Source organism: Cyprinodon tularosa, unplaced genomic scaffold (assembly GCF_016077235.1).
Source record: "Cyprinodon tularosa strain WSP-4 unplaced genomic scaffold, ASM1607723v1 ctg144, whole genome shotgun sequence".
Taxonomy (NCBI): domain Eukaryota; kingdom Metazoa; phylum Chordata; class Actinopteri; order Cyprinodontiformes; family Cyprinodontidae; genus Cyprinodon; species Cyprinodon tularosa.
In genome coordinates, this window is record NW_024038265.1 from 1,382,609 (window position 1) to 1,401,421 (window position 18,813).

The window sequence follows — 18,813 nt, forward strand, 5'->3', positions numbered from 1 at the left end:
CTATATACAACGCGTATCCAAACACATGGGTATCTAAAAATTAAAAGTCCGTGAACGGTCCGTTTGCTTCCTCGGGGTTGGAGGTAACTGGCAGCATTCCCTCCGAGGCAGGTCCGATGTGCAGAAGCCTACTGTGCGTGGCTCTGTACTTCGGCATCGCTTCTAACCGGGACTGCAGCTTAACACAGAGTTCAGTGAGATCCGGCCTACGAAATGGCGGCGACCGTACAATCCATCCAGAGACACCGCCGACGAAGGCCGACTTCCAGAGTTCCACTTCCTCATCTGCTAGCACACTCTGCCTCACTTTCAGCAGCTGAAAAAACAAAACAATGAATCAGCGCACTGCGTATGGACACAACACATCTATTAATGCACCTGAAAAATAGTCACCAAATAAAGTCTTACCCTCTTTCTTCTAGCCTGACTCCGAGCAGATTGCCTCCGCACGCAGCGTGTTGGCTGGCTGCGTATATCTGAAGCTCCTGCGTACCGTCTGAAAATACGTCTTACAGGCAGCTGGAAAACAATTAAATGAGAGTGATATGAATAAAAAATCAAACGCAAGTCACAGTAACAAGGAAGGAGAAAACATTAAAACAAGTCACTTACACACAATGTCGTCTTTATCAACATCGTGCAAATCTGGACTTGCTGATATGGCTCCGAGCAAATAGGAGGTCACAGCCTTATTGTGAGGCGACAGTAGTCTGTGAAAACAAAATGTAAAGCTGTGATCGGTATCTATCCGTATCCATTGCCTTTTACCGCAGAATGAAAGCATATTCTTTAAATCTTACCCTTGCTCCGGTTCATAGCGCCTGCAATTAGTCTCCGAGTTGTGAAGACGGCGTACTGCTTCCTGTGAATCACAAAAAATACACTTTAATAAAGCTTGTTCTTGCAAGGCTACTATTAGCCGTAGCTTAGGCTAGGCTGCTTTTAGCCGTAGCTTAGGCTAGGCTGCTTTTAGCCTAGCAGGCAGTAATCGAACATATATTTACCGCTAGCATCTCTTCTTTGAGTTCGTCTTGTTCGATGCAGAGTCGCCATCGCGTCCAAGAGGAGTTTTACCCCGAAATCCAGACGCTCCAGACCGCCTGCACAAAGCAAAGCATACATCCTCCACTGTGGCTACACACCGCACCGCTGCAGTTTCTTGGAGATCGTAAAGAGCATGCACGAGATGAACCAGGGTTTCCGCGGATCAATAAAAATAATTAAAAAATCATTCATTTTTTTTTAAATCAAGGCCTTAATTGGCACTAAAATTATTTAAATATGTTTATCGAAGTATTTATAATTCTTTAATAAAAAATGCTTATAAAAACAATTTCGTCAGATATATTATATCGCTCCAGGCGCAGAAAAAGCTAGAGGATATATATATATATACGTATATATGTGTGTGTGTGTGTTTACATACATACAGGAGTCATGGAACTATGCTTGCAGCTCCTTCATATTTCATGTACACTAATAACTTGTGTACATGGTTCTTGTTGATGGCATTAAAATCATTTCAAATAGCATTAAATTAGAGTCACTCATTCCTGTATGAACCCTGTGAGCGCTTAATTTAATATGACATATTAAAAAAATCCCACCATCATCCAGCATATGTTCAGTTTCTGCCCAAATATATATTTATATTTTTGTAGATTTTTGTAACGGGGATAAGGATAATTCAAAACTGCTTTTTTTTTTTTTTTGAACTTGTTCACTACTTCCAAACTCAGCATCTCTTTTCATTCCTGTAATAAGAAGTTTATTTTGAATGGATTTGATTAAAGTTTAAGTCCCTCGGTATAAAATAAATATTTTGATGGAGATGAGAAATCTGCTTCCTCGTTGGTGAATAACCAATAGTTTGGATCAAATCATTTAAATAAACGGTGTTAGTTTGTTTTTTTTTATATAAGAATTGTGCTATAATTTCTAGTCACCGATCTGTTGCTGCTATATTTTAATTTGACGAACCGGAATTTGTGGATGTTCTTTTTCCTGTTTGGTGCGATTGCAATTGCGGATCTTGACCTGGCCGGACCTTATGACCACAGTGTACCAATCTTCTGATGGCTACTTCCAACAGGATAATGCGCCATGTTATAAAGTGAATCATCTCAGACTCATTTCTTGAAACTTTTCCACTTAAGTTATTGTGAATTGAGCATATTGACAGACAACATTTTATTTTTTATCTTAAATGCAATTTTTTTTTTTTATATAATTACTGCTCTAAATGTATTGCTCTGTCAGCTAAAGATCTGTTTTGGTCTCTATACTTTAATTAAATAAATCAATTCAAGCTAAAATGTAAGAGGCTATACTGAGCCTGATCTCTTTGTATCAGAGATTTTCTTACCTTTTAGAAAAATGTCACTTGGAGTAAACCCCCCCTGCAACCCTGATTTGCATTTGTATAGCTCACAGCATGTTCATTTACATGTTAAAGCCTCCCCTAGAATTCCATGGGGGGGAGGCATGGGGGGAACACTGCCTTAGAAAGTCCACGTCAATTTCTGACAATTTACGGGAGTTTTCGGCGAAGCCTGCAAATTGCCGTAAACTGCCGCTAACCTGAAGTTCCACGACAACCTACAGTGCCGCATATTGACGAAAATCCCACTTTTCATGCAGTGCTCACTTCAAAATTTAAGAACTATTCTCTAAATTACATTACCTGTAAGAGCGCCTATACAGTAGCCTTTTTTTCAAAGGTAGCTGTTCCTAATAACTCCTAGTCAAAAACATAAGATTTATTCAGAACTCATCATTTTACTATAAAAAATAGATATATATCTCGAGCACATTTCTAAATGTTCAATGAACCACATAATTACTCAAACCTGCACAGACATTCCCTTGCCGTGTCTTCATCTCCAACAGGATTAATGAGTAAGTAGTTGGTGTATGACAGTTTCTGTCATCTTCTTTGAGGATGACTGAGGTAGTCTTTAAAGTAAAGAACACAGCTTCATATACAGTGTGCTGCCTCCACTAAAACCTTCTGCTATAACATCTCATCCTTTTTGAGCAAAAGTGTAGAAATTTACTGGTGATATCAAAGTACACATGTCTATGTTTGAAAAAAAAAAAGTTAGCTATACTCAGAGGGATGTACTGCTATACCTGTATATAAATTGCATGCACTACATGGTGTATCTATACTGCATATTCTTACATGCATACTCTGCATTAACACTGATGACAGCGTTCATTTGAAATTTAATTGGTTTTGGCTTGTACTCTCTCTGCCCACAGGACTTGCTTTAGATATGTTAATAAGCTCTTTCAGTGCAGGCTGCACAACGCACTCTGAGCAGTGTTTCAGTAGTTTGAAACACACTTACTCTGTCCTAAACCAGATGATGAAAAAAAAAAAACTAAACCTTAAAAGCAAGATATTATTCTCCCAGAGTGGTGGATTAAGACATTGCACAAAAAGTGTATTCCTGTCCAGATGGGACTTCACAGTTCTCTTGATGATCAAATACAGAAAGATCAAACCAGTAACTTCAGTGCTTTATTACCAATGTTTTTACTTCTTTTATCTCTATATTAAATCTGTTTATTCCTGCAATAGTTCATCAGAGTCTGAATATGTTGTTTGGTAATGTAAATATGTTTAATAACAGGTTGCCATGTTTTAGCAAACACCAGCTACTTTATTCCATTTTTGGGTCTTGAGTGTCTTTTTATCCATTTGATCTCTGTTTTTCTGAGGGTCTTGCCACAGAAATCCCAAAGGTTACGCCTGAGCAGCTGCGCTTTATGTCTGAGTCATCAGAAAGAGACTGCTTTTATTCTCTTTGTGAGCTGTCATTATACAGCCTGCGCTGCATGTCTGCATCATCCCCTCTTCCTTTCAACAATAGAGGACTCAAATTTAGAAAGACTTTTATAGTGTTTTCCAAAAAAGCTATATCATATATTATACATATATTTTATATCATACATTATATTATATATATATATATATATATATATATATATATATATATATATATATATATATATATATATATATATATATATATATATATATATATATATATAATATTATTATCTTGTTTGTTTTTATCAACTATTTCTCTCTTGTAAATTAGATTTTGGATCTCAATGAGACAACGTGAATAAGTAAAGGTTAAACAAATAATATAAATATATTTTTTTCCGATTTTTTAAAAGTATTTTTTCATATTACCATAGCAAAATTTGCGTGAGATCCAAAGCCTAGTTTTTTAATTTATTTTTGTTTGGGCTTTTTTTCTCGTTCAACCTCATGTTGTCTGATTGTCTGTAAGGACTTTCTTGATTCTCCAGATCTGGTAGTAATTGGACTCACGAGTATTTATTCATCAAACATTTGGGTTGTTAATTTGTTAGATTACATCTTCAGGACCAAGGTGAATTTTTGCCATTGCACACCTAGAATATCTATATTGTCTTCTCCAGATGCTTCCCCAGTGATTGGTATGCAAGGGTTAGGGTTAGTCCTTGAGACAGGATAAAACAAGGTATGTGGTATGTGTATTTTGGGATTTATTAGAGCAGTAAGCAGTGGTGTGTAGCAAAAATAGACATTCGGCAAAACCACCAAATAAAAAAAAGTTTCCATTTAATAGAAACTGGAAGCTGAAATTAAGCTTCTGTTGCCGAGCAACATAGCCTGTCCTTTCCTGAAACAATTGCTGTTATGATCCGGTTTTCAATTAATTTGGTTTCCTATTCCACCTTTAGGTAATCATGAAAGCTGACAACATGAGTGTATAATAAATATCTCTGGAGCAGATAATAACTAAATGCAGCAATTTATTATGTTAGATCATTAGTAACACAAATGTTGTGTGGCTTAATCTTAAATGTAAGATTGAACTTATTGAACCTAGTTGTCCCCTGAAGCAGAAGCTGAATAAATAGGGTAATGTCTCTGCATGAACAATGAGGTGGTAATGTATGTACATCAGAATCCTTTGTGTCAGATGGGTTGTTTATTTGTCACTTGGCTGTTTTTCTAAAGATATCCCTCTACACTTTCATCGCAGATAAGCTATTTTATCTATTGTTATTAATGATCCATCCAGTTATATCTTGTTAAAAAAACCTTTTAGAAGAATATTTGGAATCAGACTGCTACTCTTCTATGTCTTCACAGATATAGGGTTTATTTGTTAATTTTCCTAGTACCAGTAGTACATATATACAAGGCTGCAGTACACTTGCACCATAGAGCTTTCCGTCCACGTTCAGTAGCCAAAGCGGGTGACGTTTGTTGCCCAAGGACACAGCAACACTCAAAGCTGGACCCAGGGCTTCAACCAACAACCATCTGGTTGTAGGGCAAACTCCTTCTGTGTCTAACTTCTATAGTTAAGGTAAGGTTGAAGACTATACTTAATTAGCTGTTCATGGAGATTTTCTTTTTGCTCTATTTATGAAATATGTTTTTGCAAGTACATGATAAATAAATAAAAATAATCGTTTTGATGGGTCATTTACAAAGATCCTGGTGCAGGATCTCAGTTACATTATTGAATATATTTAAATGTAAAAAACAGAAATTTAAATAGTTAAAAAATAATTGTATTAGAAATGAAAGTGTCTTTGAAATGACTTGAGGAAAAAAATGTAAAGTATATATGTAGTTTTTGTTGTTGTTGAGAACAACTCTTAAAGGACACAGCTGTATGAAGGACAAAACCAGTTTACCATCAGGACATTGTTCAAAGCATCGAACTTCCCCCATGAGCTTTACTTTTACTTAAAGTGATTCCTCATTCCATCAATATCGATAATTTATACTTTTATTTATACTATACTAAAAAATAATTTGTTTCTTTAAACTTTCCAATAACTTAACAATAAATTTAGTAAGAAATAGAGTAGAATTTTGTAAGAAAATATAGTAGTAAATTTAATATCCCTGCTATTTAAAGATCAATATAATAAATTCAAAATATTTACGATCAAAACATAATAAAATGTGCAGCCTTAACAGTTCAGGGTTCATCATTTGAATGTTTAGACATCAAAACCCAATTGCAATCATATTTGGAAAATGAAAATATTATTATTATTATTATTAATATTATTACAGCCATTTCTCTCTCTCTCTCTCTCTCTACAGTGAAATCAAACCATAGATGTCCAGAAACTAAGTAAGTAATAAAGTGAAATAGCACAGGGAAAAAGTATTGAACAAGAAAAGGCGGAGCAAAAAGGCATGGAAAGCCAAGACACCAGCCGAAATCTCTCAGTAATCAGTGAAAAGTGTGAGTGAAAATTAACATCACCTGGTTCAGTCCTAAATGATGGCCTATAAAAAGTTGTCTCTGCTACCCAGACAATTACCTGATTTGAATCTACGTAATATAAAATCAATGAAAATAACTAAAGATCAGAGTTTATAGAAGAGGCCCATGAGACGTTCAAGATTTGAAGAGTTTTTGTGTTAAAGAATGAGCCAAAATCAAACCTGAGCAAAACATGTGACTAATTTCTCCACACTGGAGGTGTGTTGAAGCTGTTAGTGCAAACTAAGGCTTTTGCACAAAGTATTAAATACATTTCAGAAAGTGTGTTCAATACTTTTTCCCTGTGTCATTTCACTTGTTTACAAATAACTTAACTTCTGAACATCTATGGTTTAATTTCTTTGTATGTGTAGATTGTTACCAACATCTGGTGAAAATGTCATGTCAATAGCACCTCTATAAATATACTGAATGAGAAAAATGGTGGCACGTTCAATAAATAGTTTACTCGCTGTAACTACTATTAATGTTTCTGCGCGTTGTTGTCTCTATTTACGGTAGAATTTAGTAATCTGCAATGAATGCCTGCTGAGAAGAGAACCTTTTAGTGCCTTGAATTAAGATATCGGACTTTGGAAAAAAAAATCTGATAAAAAAAAATAAACTCGAGTTTGAGAAAAAGAAAAGCAAACATGTAGATGTATGTAGGTTATCGGTTATGTATGAATGATACCGGTGTTTTACAGCGATGACGTGTATGTAAGGGTCCTTCGGACTTCCGGGTGTGTATAAACAGACAGCAACGGTCCTGCTTCTCATACAAGATGTGAGTTTAGCCTCTTTCTTGTTTGATATTTTCTTTGAATTTGAATTCTCTGAAAAGCCCATTGCTTGTATGTTAACAGCGCTCTTTTCTTCCTGTTGTTTAGGTCCAAAGTAACTTTTAAAATTACCCTCACGTCGGACCCCCGGCTGCCATACAAAGTGTGAGTTAACTGACAGCTCAGCACTCACAATGAGAGCTGTAGCAAGCACAGCCGCGGGTTATTGTGATGTATTTACATAGATAGGCTTAGGTAGAGTTTTTTCCCTCCTGATACGTGTTAAACTATCTAACTGTATGGTGTTATGTATTAGGTTGTGATTCACAAGCTAACTGTGTCGATTAATCACAGATTACTTCCGTTTTACTTGAACAGACTCTCCCTAAAATAATTTAGTTAGAATCTGAAAGACATCAGTTCATGGCAATAAAGATCCATTATCAGTTCAATACAGGCATTTGGTTTATACAAGAAAACAACAAAATAAATAAATAAACAAACGAAAGGTGTTTTTTAACCAGGCAGCTTGTGTATTTGTAATTTCCTGGTTATCTTTTGAGGTAGACCTAAGTCATGGTTTGACTGGGTTTCTGAAGGTCTGTCCAGTAGATTTCTTGGCCATGTAAGCAACGAGGAATAAATCTACTGCTGAAACTGACTGGCTAAAAAAGTTTATTTAGGCAGGACAGCTTTTCTGCCTCTAAAGTGGTGCATTTTTAACAAAATCATTGCAATGTAGATGTTAAAAGAATAGTACACCCAAAACATGATAAGCCTTCATTTTCTACTCACCCCCATGCTGAACAACACTCTGGAGTACTTTTTTGATATCTCAAATGCATCTGGAGATCTGGGAGGCTTCTTGCTGTCTGCTGACATTCAAATAATGGAGGTCTATGGTGCCCGAGACAGAAAGGTCCATAAAAGTCCACAAAAACGTGTCAATATTCCTCCATACTGCTCGTCCAATGTATTCCAAGTGTCCTGAGTGGGTAGCATCCAGAATTTACTCGAAACGAAGTCATTTAGAATGTTTTTAGAGCATAAACAGTAGTGTATAGTATTTCCTGAAAGCGCGCGCCAGCGCGTTCAGGACGCTATGGAAGCCGGCAGACCAAACCAGATGAAAGTGCGCATTCAGCGTCTGCTCTGCTGATAATGCAAGCGTAGAAGAAGAAATGTGCTGTTTACCTGTGCAAAGAAAGAAACAATGAAAGAAAAATGTCTGAGGACTTCAGTGTTGAGGAAGAGCAGGAGTTCTTTGCCGAGCTGAATGTGCACTTTCGTCTCGTTTGGTCTGCTGCGGTTTCCGTAGACTCGTGAACGCGCTTTTAGGAAATACTATACACTACTGTTTATGCTCTAAAAACATTCTAAATTACTTCGTTTCGAGTAAATTCTGGATGCTACCCACTCAGGACACTTGGAATACATTGGACGAGCAGCATGGAGGAATATTGACACGTTTTTGTGGACTTTTATGGACCTTTCTGTCTCGGGCACAATAGACCTCCATTATTTGAATGTCAGCAGACAGCAAGAAGCCTCCCAGATCTCCAGATGCATTTGAGATATCAAAAAAGTACTCCAGAGTGTTGTTCAGCATGGGGGTGAGTAGAAAATGAAGGCTAATCATGTTTTGGGTGTACTATTCCTTTAAAAGGTACTATGACAATACAAACTTTCTTCTTCCACATTGGTATCCCTGTTTTTCTTGTTTTCACTAAAAACACCAAATCTGTGCTTGAGTAGTAAAATGTATTTATATCAGCTGCTAAATTGAAATGAAGCACAGTCACAAAATAATTATTTCTACTAATTTATCCCATCTGCTGAGGTGACAATTTTTTTTTCAAATTGTCTTAGAAAGGGCTTACATATCCCTACTTATTGCTTTTGTCCCCTTCTAAAAATTAAAGAGCAAAACAAACAAAACAAATACTATCTTAATAAATAAGCCTTTTTACTAGATGGAATCTTGTTCTCTCAAAACATATTTTAACAGTATTTAAACTAGCACTGACTGTTTCCCTTAGTTTTGGTGTGGAATTTTAAGCTTTAGCATACTGAAACCGATTGGATAGCATTCTGTTCTCTTTGTAAGGTTTTGATTTTTAAGATTAAAAAGGCTTGAATACTATTTGCTGAAAATTGGTGTGTTTAAAAAAAACCTTGTCTAAGAGATTTTCCGTTGCAACATATTTCTGTTGCTTCCGAACACATAAATAATTTCAGGATAACACAAGTGTAATATTTAAGCTTTGTTTGATGTAAGACAGACTGCTGACACACAGGCTCCCAGACTTTATTGCAACTAAACCCCATCTGCATTCCAGCATCATGCTTCATTCCTGGTATAATGCAATAGTCCACATCAATGTTAATCTACATGTTATTTGTTTGTTTGCTTAAGTTGCTTAAGACTTTTTTTTTCAACATTACTCTTTAAACAAACAGGTAGAAATCATTTTAATCCAGATGTGATTGCTGACATTTGCTTATCGAGACATGTAGAAGCTCGATCTACCTCTCTAATCCTCTGTTTAAATCTGTATGTTTCAAATAACATGATCTGAGCTCTTATTTTACTAACTTTGGTTCATTTATTTTTGAAGGTTTCTGATCTTTATTTCCCCTATTATTGTTAAATATTAAAGGGCTTCTATCATTATGAAAATACCGGATATTTTAATTGCAGGCCATTAAAATCACATATAAATTTTCTGGCTAATATCAGACCGATTTTTATTATCAGATTGGGACACCCCTATATTTATTCACCAAAAGTGAAAGGGTTTTGATCTCACAATACAAAGTTGGTTGTTTAAAGTCGGGCATACACTGTGCGATTTTTTTTTTTTCTTCTTTCTTTCTCTCAATCATTGCACACAGCTACAGCTCAGACTGTAAGATGAAACCACAAAGTTTCATCTTACAGTGTGAGTTCACAGCTCCCTATGTATGTTCTCCCACTGTGCGACCCGACGCTCTGATGAGATCTAACTGCTCACACTGTATGTCTAAAAACCATGATGGATTCAGCTCTGCAGTGAGATTGCGCTACTTTGTCTCTTCTATCCGGAATTCAAACGAGTAGAAGGGGAACATGAAGCTCACTAGAGAGAAATACGCTGCCTTGGCAATTTGTGCAGGTTTGCGTGGTGAAAGCCCTAAAAAGAAAAGGCAACGACTATTTGGACAAACACATGGCTGAGCAGACGTGGCTACTATGGTCTGTCAATTTTACAGAAAGAACACCATTTCACTCACACCCCCACCATGCTTCTGTGTTTTCGTCTGAGAGAAAAAAGAATCCTTGTTTGTGCATGCCCACTGAGCGATTTGCCCACAACGGCCGACTGAATTTCGAACCAACCACCTCACGATTCCTGATTGGGAGGTGATCGTGAGAGGCTGATTGTCCCTCGTTACCACCTGTACACTACACGACGCAAATTCAGACTGAAAGTCGGCCCGATCGAAAATTCTTGCACGACTGGAAAGGGTAAAAAATCGAACAGTGTAAGCACGGCTTAAGTTTGAACATTGCTGAAACTCTTGTTAAATTGAATAATTATTGAAAGTAGCCATGTTTAAAATGTTTTTGTTTTGGTTGTGTAAATTTTCTACACACTTCAGGTGAACTGAAAAAGCTTTAAATATATATTTTCTCTCAGTTTTTTTTTCTTGTCAAACTTCTGTTTAAAAGTAAGATTTGTTTGAAACTTTCAGCATTTTGTTATAGCTCAGCAAGAATCTACCGAAGCGTATTGCATTCACCAAAGACAAAAAATGAAATCAAAATTAAGAACGTACTAGAAAGCACACCTTATATCCTCAATTATTTAAGGGAAAACCAGAAGAAATCGTTCACTGGGGAGGTTCTTCGACTGCTTGACCTGTTTCACAGACTACAAAATTACAAAAATTGCGCATCACATCCGCAGTTATATGATTGGTTCCAACCTAGTGATGCTCGCCCCGTTAGTCCTGCCTTTGAAATCGAGCTCTACCAGCTTTTTATCAAACTGATACACTGTATTTACTCATATTAGTCTGGCTGGCTAGGATAAGGTCTAAAATCTTTTCATTTATTTTTTTAACAAACTTTATGGTCCCAAGTTAGCTCCACACATGACCTCAAAAACTTGATGCTCATCATTAAAGAAGATTTGTGTAAATGCATGTAGAAACTTGCAAAACTCTCATCTATTTTATTATAATTTTAGATTAGCATTTTACAAGATTTACAAAGAAAATTAGTTGGAGTGAAATTGTTTAACTCTTAGGTCTACGGAGTATTTAAATAATTTGGGCCAAACTATAAATTCGCCCCCCCCACCCTGATCCTATGTTCAAGCATTAGCTGACATGAATCAACCATCATTTTACTTCGTCATACATTTAGATTGTGATAAACCAGTTTCCTTTGCAACAGAGAGTTGATCGCTTTTATTGAACAGCTTAAACCGGGACTTTAGGGGCATGAGCCAGGCACCTTTGAAATCAGAATCCCCTCATGCATGTGCTGAAAGACCAAAATGGGATTTCTGTTGATTGATCTATCTGATGTAGATCTCGTTTCATTAAGGGTTTCCTGGTTCTATGTTAATTAAAAAAGCTGTGATAATGAAAAGTCTCCCTAGCATATTAAAAAAAGTCCCAAAAATACACGTTAACCTGTGCTGCACTTTTTAAAATGTTTTCAAGTGAGAAATCATTGGCATTAAAACCCTCAGGCCAGGAAGAGCAATCTGACCTTTTGATTTAAATGTAAACCATTAAGCACAGTGGGTCAGAGCAGGTCTCACTACAGCTCTTTGCATGAATAAAGGCACATTAGGGTCTGTAAAAGAGCTAAGAGCGAGCCTTTCAAAGGTTACCCTCTGTTTAAGCATTTCATTAGCCTTTATTATCTGAGCTGTCTATGTTTTTCTCAAAGTGCTGCCTAACTTGGTGCATCATTCTCTGCTTCTTGCTGCTGCACTGCCTTCCATAATTGATTTTGCTCACCCTGACAAGAGCTCTTTTTTGTGTGCCTTACTATCTCATTTTAAGTCTTACAAATTTAGAAATCTGTTTGTTGTGTTCTGCTATATCCTCGGGAGGTCTCTGTTGACAGCTGTTAGTTTTAGATAAAGGGCATCTGAATAATAAATGTGCAAGAAATCTTAAAATTTACATACTTTGTTTTCTGTTCTTCTGTTCTAATTTTGTACTCAATAAACCTTGATCATTTTTTTGCTCCTCGTGAAAGTTAGAGTAAACTGAGCCCCAAAGATTAACCCTTTTAGGCTTTTAAGAAGTGTAGCTGTAAAACTAGTTTTAAGGAAAAATAAAAGTCCTGAATTTCTTTCTGCTGTTTATTTTTTTTTAGATTAAGTGTCCCTGAAAGCACACCATTCACAGCGGTCTTAAAGTTTGCAGCTGAAGAGGTAGGCTCACATTTTGCTTGAAATATTTGCTTACCAGTAAGATGTCTCATTCTAAAAAAATCCTTTTTTTTTCTCCCTCATTCTTTTCTGACTTGAACAGGGAATGAGATATTCTTGGAATGGCTTTTAGAGTCATACTTTTACTTCTTTCCAGAATTGAAGTTGGTCACAGATCAATTAAAAGTTTGTACATCACCTTTTAATGCATTATATTGGAAAGATTAAAGGGTTCTTCCTTATTTCTGCTGCAATTGGGACTTAAGTGACCACATCCAAAATAACGTGTGGGGAGTGGAGACTTGCCATACATAAAACTCAGTTGAATTTTCTTTATTTGGGTCCTGTTGCAAAAATTAGTTATTGGGCTAATTGATTATAGAGGGATTCTGTACTAGTTCTAACTAGAACTTCACAAATCAGGTTTTTCATAAAATTATCTGGTTCTGTGTGTGTGTGTGTGTGTGTATATGTGTGTGTATATATATATATATATATATACACATTAAGCTCTTGTACCTGCTTTTATTTAATCTCTAAGAAAAAATCTCTGTTTTTACATGGTATACTCCTGTAGCAGAACAGATATTTTTTAAAACATTTTCACAGTATCAAGACATATATAAACATAAACATATATGGGAAGTATGCCGATATTCACAAGACAAGAGTTTTTTTGTTTTAAGTACAGAAACGTATCATTCATACAAAATCTGACCTTAAGGGTTTTATGTACTCAGTCCATTTAGTCCAGATTTTGTAAAACATGTCCTTTTGTATCCTGAGGGAAAAGACAACTTTTCCGTGACATATATTTCATGTATTATATTGATCCAATCCTCAATAGTTGGAGATTCCACTCTTAGCCACCTTCTTGTGATGGCCTTTTTACTTGCAATAAGTAACATACCAAGTAATTTTTTATCATTGCTATTTCATTTTGTCAAAGGAACATCACCCAAATACAGGGTTTCACTTTTAAGGGGAATTTTAGTACTAAATACATTATATGTCCAATAATTAATTATATTGTGGCATTCCCAAAAAATATGGAAGTGGTTGGCACCAGTGACATAGTCTCCAACATGCATCCCTACCACCTTGATGATGTTTCTGGATAGGCATAATAAAGTACCTGATCATGTTCTTCCAACTGAACTCTCGCCATGTATTCGACCCTGTTATTGTCCACTGAAACTGACAGATATTGGCCCTACTGTCAAGTGAGATAACCATATTTCCCTTTTCCCACCTCCTCTTTATACCTTCTGTGCTAGAACGGGTAATTTTATTCAAATAAATTACTCATTGATTGCACATAAGCTGAAGTCCAGATATTTTGACTGTAGGTCTCTACCTTTAGTGAGGCAATGGGTTTCTTTCTGTAGAGCTTCCGGTTTCCAATCAACCACTAAGCGCTTTTTTTCCAAGCGGATGCACAGCACATCTTGTAAACAGAGCGGCATGGTGGCCACTGAAAGGAAAATTGCAATATCACTGCTTTATGTCACTGCTTCTATAGCAAAATGACCTGTAGTCCTCCTAGAAAGCTTTTTTTCATTAGTTTCATTACGAGATGTGCGCATTGTGAGCTGCATGCAGATTGGGAGGAAGGTTCGTTAATGGTAGAAGGTTAGGGGCGGGGTTACAGTTCAAACTCATTGGCTGTACTCGCTCATGGTTCTAAACTGTGAAGACTCAGGTACACTGCCTTAGGGCTGAAACAACTGATCTGGTAAATCGTGATTAATCGGTTAATGAAATAATCGTCTTATAATGTAGTACTTAATTAATCATTAACTGGAGTATAGAGACTGTAAAATGCGCCTTTACCTGACAGAGCAACCCACTTACAGCAGTAATTATATCAAAATTGTAAAAAACTATATAAACATTTTGCATTTGGCAACATGCTTTATCCTCACTCAAGTTTTCCCCTGGTTTACTTTCATAATACATCTTCTGTAAGGAACCTTTGCACTGAAAAAAAAATAGAGGTTGAAAGAACTTAAATTTTCTAGGCAACGTGATGCATTTGGTTTTTTGAGTTTTCCTTACTTAAATTCACTGTGGTTGAGTTTACAAAGATTTTTGAGTTCTGCCAACTTAGGTTTTTGGAGTGTTACATAGAAATTTTGAGTTCTACCAACTTAGGTTTTTGAATTTCACCTTTAAGTTCTGAGTTCTATCAACTTTGTTTTATGAGTTTGACATATAGATTTTGAGTTCTACAAACTCAGATTTTGTAGTGTTATCTGCAAGTTGAGTTCTATCAACTCAGTTTTTTTAGTCCTACCAATCGTCTTCACTACCAATCCTTCAACACACAAAAAATTATGTTAATACAACATTTTTATTGCTTCAAGCCAAACATTGCATCAATAGATACAGTATAAAACCATGTTCAACAACATAATCTTAACTGCACAGATCAAAGTAACCTGACACTGGACCAGAATGTTCTAGAGTCGTAAGAGGGAGTGATGATGAGGGAAAAAACAGTAAGACCCCGATTTAGTAAGAGGAAAACACACAGGTAATTTTTTGTGAAGTAAGTGTATTAACATATATGAAAAAATAACAGTTTTACAAATTTGGACGGCCTTCAGTTTGTTTTTTTCAATTGTAGTCTCTTTAAATTGGGTGCATCCTTTAAAAAAAATAAAATGAAATAAAATGTCTTGTTTCCCAACGGAAAAAGAAAAAGGTTTTCCCTTTTTATCTCTGAGTTTTTCTTTTTAGTCCTACCACTCCGACAGGACGATGAATGCAAAAAAAGAAAGTCCTCTTCAGTCCAAATCCTTCTCTTCAGTCCAAATCCAGATGTTCGCACGGTTGGCTCGCCATCTCCATTTAAGGAGAGAATCCAGAATCCAGGGTATCCAAAAAACCCTGCCTGCATAGCACAACAGGGCTTAGTTAAATCCATTCACTTCTTGTTCTTAACTGTACAGTTTATATCTCTCCAAGTATGATAAATTTCAGTGTGTAATGTAACTTTTCTAACTCATTACGAATTAACTGCTGCATTACAGGGTTAACATATAAAATGTTAATGTCACTGTTTTTCTTGTAAAGCAAATAAAATCATGAAAGCAAAAAATCCACATGCAAATAATGTAAATAACAGTAAATACCCACATCGGATTAAGAAAGTAAAATAATGTAGTCTTGTAATATTCTGTGCCTGAGTGCAACAACACTGCACTACATAAAACAATTTAGAAATTTCATAAGTTATTACACTCAACTTAATGTCTCTTTTCATTTGTACAATGAAAATAACAGGCAAACTCATGCTTCAACTCGGTGGCAATACACCACAAGGGAATGCTAACTCACGGAGCTAACCGCTAACTGTCTGTACTTTGCAGCACTCACCGGGAAAAGAAAAGATTCAGAAAACTGGTAGGTCCCAGGGTCGTTCCTCCGTGGTTCTCCAGATGCATAAAATCACAATGTCCGCCAATCTTCTCAAACACGAGGGAAAAAGGCTGTGCACTTGAAGAAAGGGATAGGAAACCCCGTACCGTAGTGGGCGTGTCCATGAACATAAGCAGTGCGCATGCCCATGAGTTTACAGTTGAGGGAACTCAAAAAATATTGTATAGGCGATTTAAAACTCCTTGTTAAACCAACTTCTGAGAATTTGAGTTGGGCAAACGTGTATTTATTTGTTAGATGTCAAATTTATATTTCTGAGTCGGATTACAATACAATTGTGTGTTAGAACAACAATTGCCATTTACTTTTTTAACAGTGTGGCTATTTGATTATTAATCAATTCATCGAAAAAATTATCGACAGATTAATCGATTTGCAAAATAATGGTTACTTGCAGCCCGACACTGCTTTAAAGGATAAAACGTGAGCATTTTGGATGCACTGAATGGGAGGCAAAGGTCTGGTTTACTTAAATGAAAGAATCAATCCATCTTCTACATCTTGTCTTTCAGAGCAAGTGTTTAGGTTAATGGGAGGAATACACCTTGAACACATTGTCAGTCCATCACTGGACAAACAACCATGCACTCACGCCCTCACTCACACACACACACACACACACACACAAACACACGTTCACTTAAGGAACACTCAGAGGAAGCCAGATTAACCAAAGAGAACCGATGTGGATGGACATGCGCACCCCATGCAGAAAGACTCAAAGCCCAGTTTTAAAACTGGGACCTACTTGCTGCCAGGCAACCTTGTACTTTTTGTTCAAAATTGTTATCAAAAAATAGAAAATAAACATACGTATAGGACAACTTTAATAATCTAAAAACAACCTTTCAAACAAAAACACAAGGTATTAGATTTAAAACAGCCATTACATAAAAAATAAAAACTAGCATCATTTTTAGAAGATATAAAAATCCTTGGATGAAAATGTAAATGTATCATGTCAAATTTACATAGACTGCAGCTTCAGATCTATTTGATTTTCAGCAGGGATGTTTATATACGTATGTGATCTTATTTGTGCGTCTGCCAAAAAAAAGTGTCGAAGTTCCAGTTTTGGTTTATGTTGACAGAGATCTCATTCATTTGTTTCGCCAAGGTCTGACACATAAATCCTGCCTAAGCAACACAGGTGCAGAGTATTTTCATATGTTGAATACTTGATGCATGATTGTCACTCAGAGGATTTTGCTTTTATGTTATTCAGTTTTTCTTGTTTGTTTGTGTTGTGTTTTTCTTGTTGTGTTCATAAACCCTGAGAGAGATTAAAGCTACAAGTGTTTGAACTGATGTGCTGTTTTTACAAAGTGCTGGCAGGGTGTTAATTTAATGCAGTTACAAAGCAGCATACTGATGGAGCATTGTGTTTCTGCAGTGAATGTTTGGCACACACAACACAGCCCCCGGAAAGACATGGAGCTGAAAAGAGAACTTGTTTTCAATTACACTGTTTTAATCATTTTGGGGAAACTGTTTTGTGAAATACTCTTTCCAAAGTTGGTCTTTTACCATATTTTTTGTGTAATAACTGTGCCTTATTTATTTTTAAAAAGACATAAAATAGTAAAAAAAAAAAAAAAACAGTTGTAAGTTTGAGCAAATTTGAATTCTTGAATTTTGGAGCAAAGTGATACCGACTTTTGTCAGCTCAGACAAAGCCAAATAATTGAGTTTGATCTGACCTGTGTTTTAGGTTTAATCGCCTTTTATTTGACCTGGTAGTGGTGTGTTGGATGTTATTGGCCAACCTTATCGCTCTATTGCCAGACTTCCCGTCTCCACCATCCCTCTGTAAATCCTCCCGGCTCACATCCTCTTTCTGCAACGCGCTGAAGTATGGCCTTAATTGTGATTGGGCTGACTGACTTTCTCCCAGAAATCTGAGCCTGGCTGTCTCTCCCTCATCTTTTCTTGCTCTGTGTGTTTAGGATCTTTGTCTTCAAATACAAGATATGATGAAGGAATTTCGGAAAAACAATTGTACTTTTTCCTATGTGTCACAAAACAGTTCTCTGATCATTACAGCATTTTTAATTTCCCAGGATATTTTTTACTTTCAGAGTTGTATTGCTATGAAAAGCTTTTACTTTTCTAAATATGTGCTTTTGTTTTACTTTAAAATGATTAGTCAGTTAATGTAGCTTTGTGCAGTTCAAATTGTTTAGTAAGTACCTTATACTGCTACAACATTTTAAAAATTAGCTCTATTGTGATATTCACTTTTAAGGGTTGTGTGACGACACACCTCTTTTTCCTTCCCTTTCTTTTCCAGTTCAAAGTGCCATCAGCAACCAGCGCTATTATAACAAATGGTAAGTCCACAGAAGGATGAATCTTTTTGTATTTCATTAATATGAGACTTTTCACTTTCTTTTTACTGATTAAATAAAACTATAAACTTAAAGTTGTAGTGGAGGAGGCTCTTTTCCGAGTGGATCATCAAAATAAATGGTCCTCCGATTGTCAATTGTTCCGGTGATATGTTTACGTAAAGCCGTTCTACGTGCTCGGCCCCATTTTCACTTACCAGTGGTGAGTCTGACACAGTGGAAAATTTGCAAATCTTCTTTTAATTAGCTTATATGAGCGATGTAAACAGCAACTTTTAAACAGAGCGTGCACAAGGAGAAATGGGCTCGTGCACGCTCTCACACACATTTAATAGGCGTTCCCTCTAGGGAGCTGGTACAGGGTTGTGCATGTGCATTTTTTTTTTTTTTTTGATAGTAAAGAGGACAGGTCTTTTAAAAAAACATGAAAATCCTCCAATGTACCTTTATTTAAAAAGTGCTTTATAATATGGCATCTACACTCCTAATATTTCCTGGTTTAAAGCTA

General features: G+C 36.2%; 1 protein-coding gene across 1 annotated transcript; it reads left to right on the forward strand.

Annotated features, from left to right (window-relative positions):
* Positions 1–6,937: 6,937 nt before the first annotated feature.
* On the forward strand, positions 6,938–18,364 carry ufm1 (ubiquitin-fold modifier 1). The gene is made up of 4 exons (XM_038278823.1): positions 6,938–7,083; positions 7,187–7,243; positions 12,459–12,516; positions 18,248–18,364. Coding segments are annotated over exons 1-4 (177 nt in total). The 5' UTR covers positions 6,938–7,081; the 3' UTR covers positions 18,308–18,364.
* The last annotated feature ends 449 nt before the right edge of the window (positions 18,365–18,813 follow it).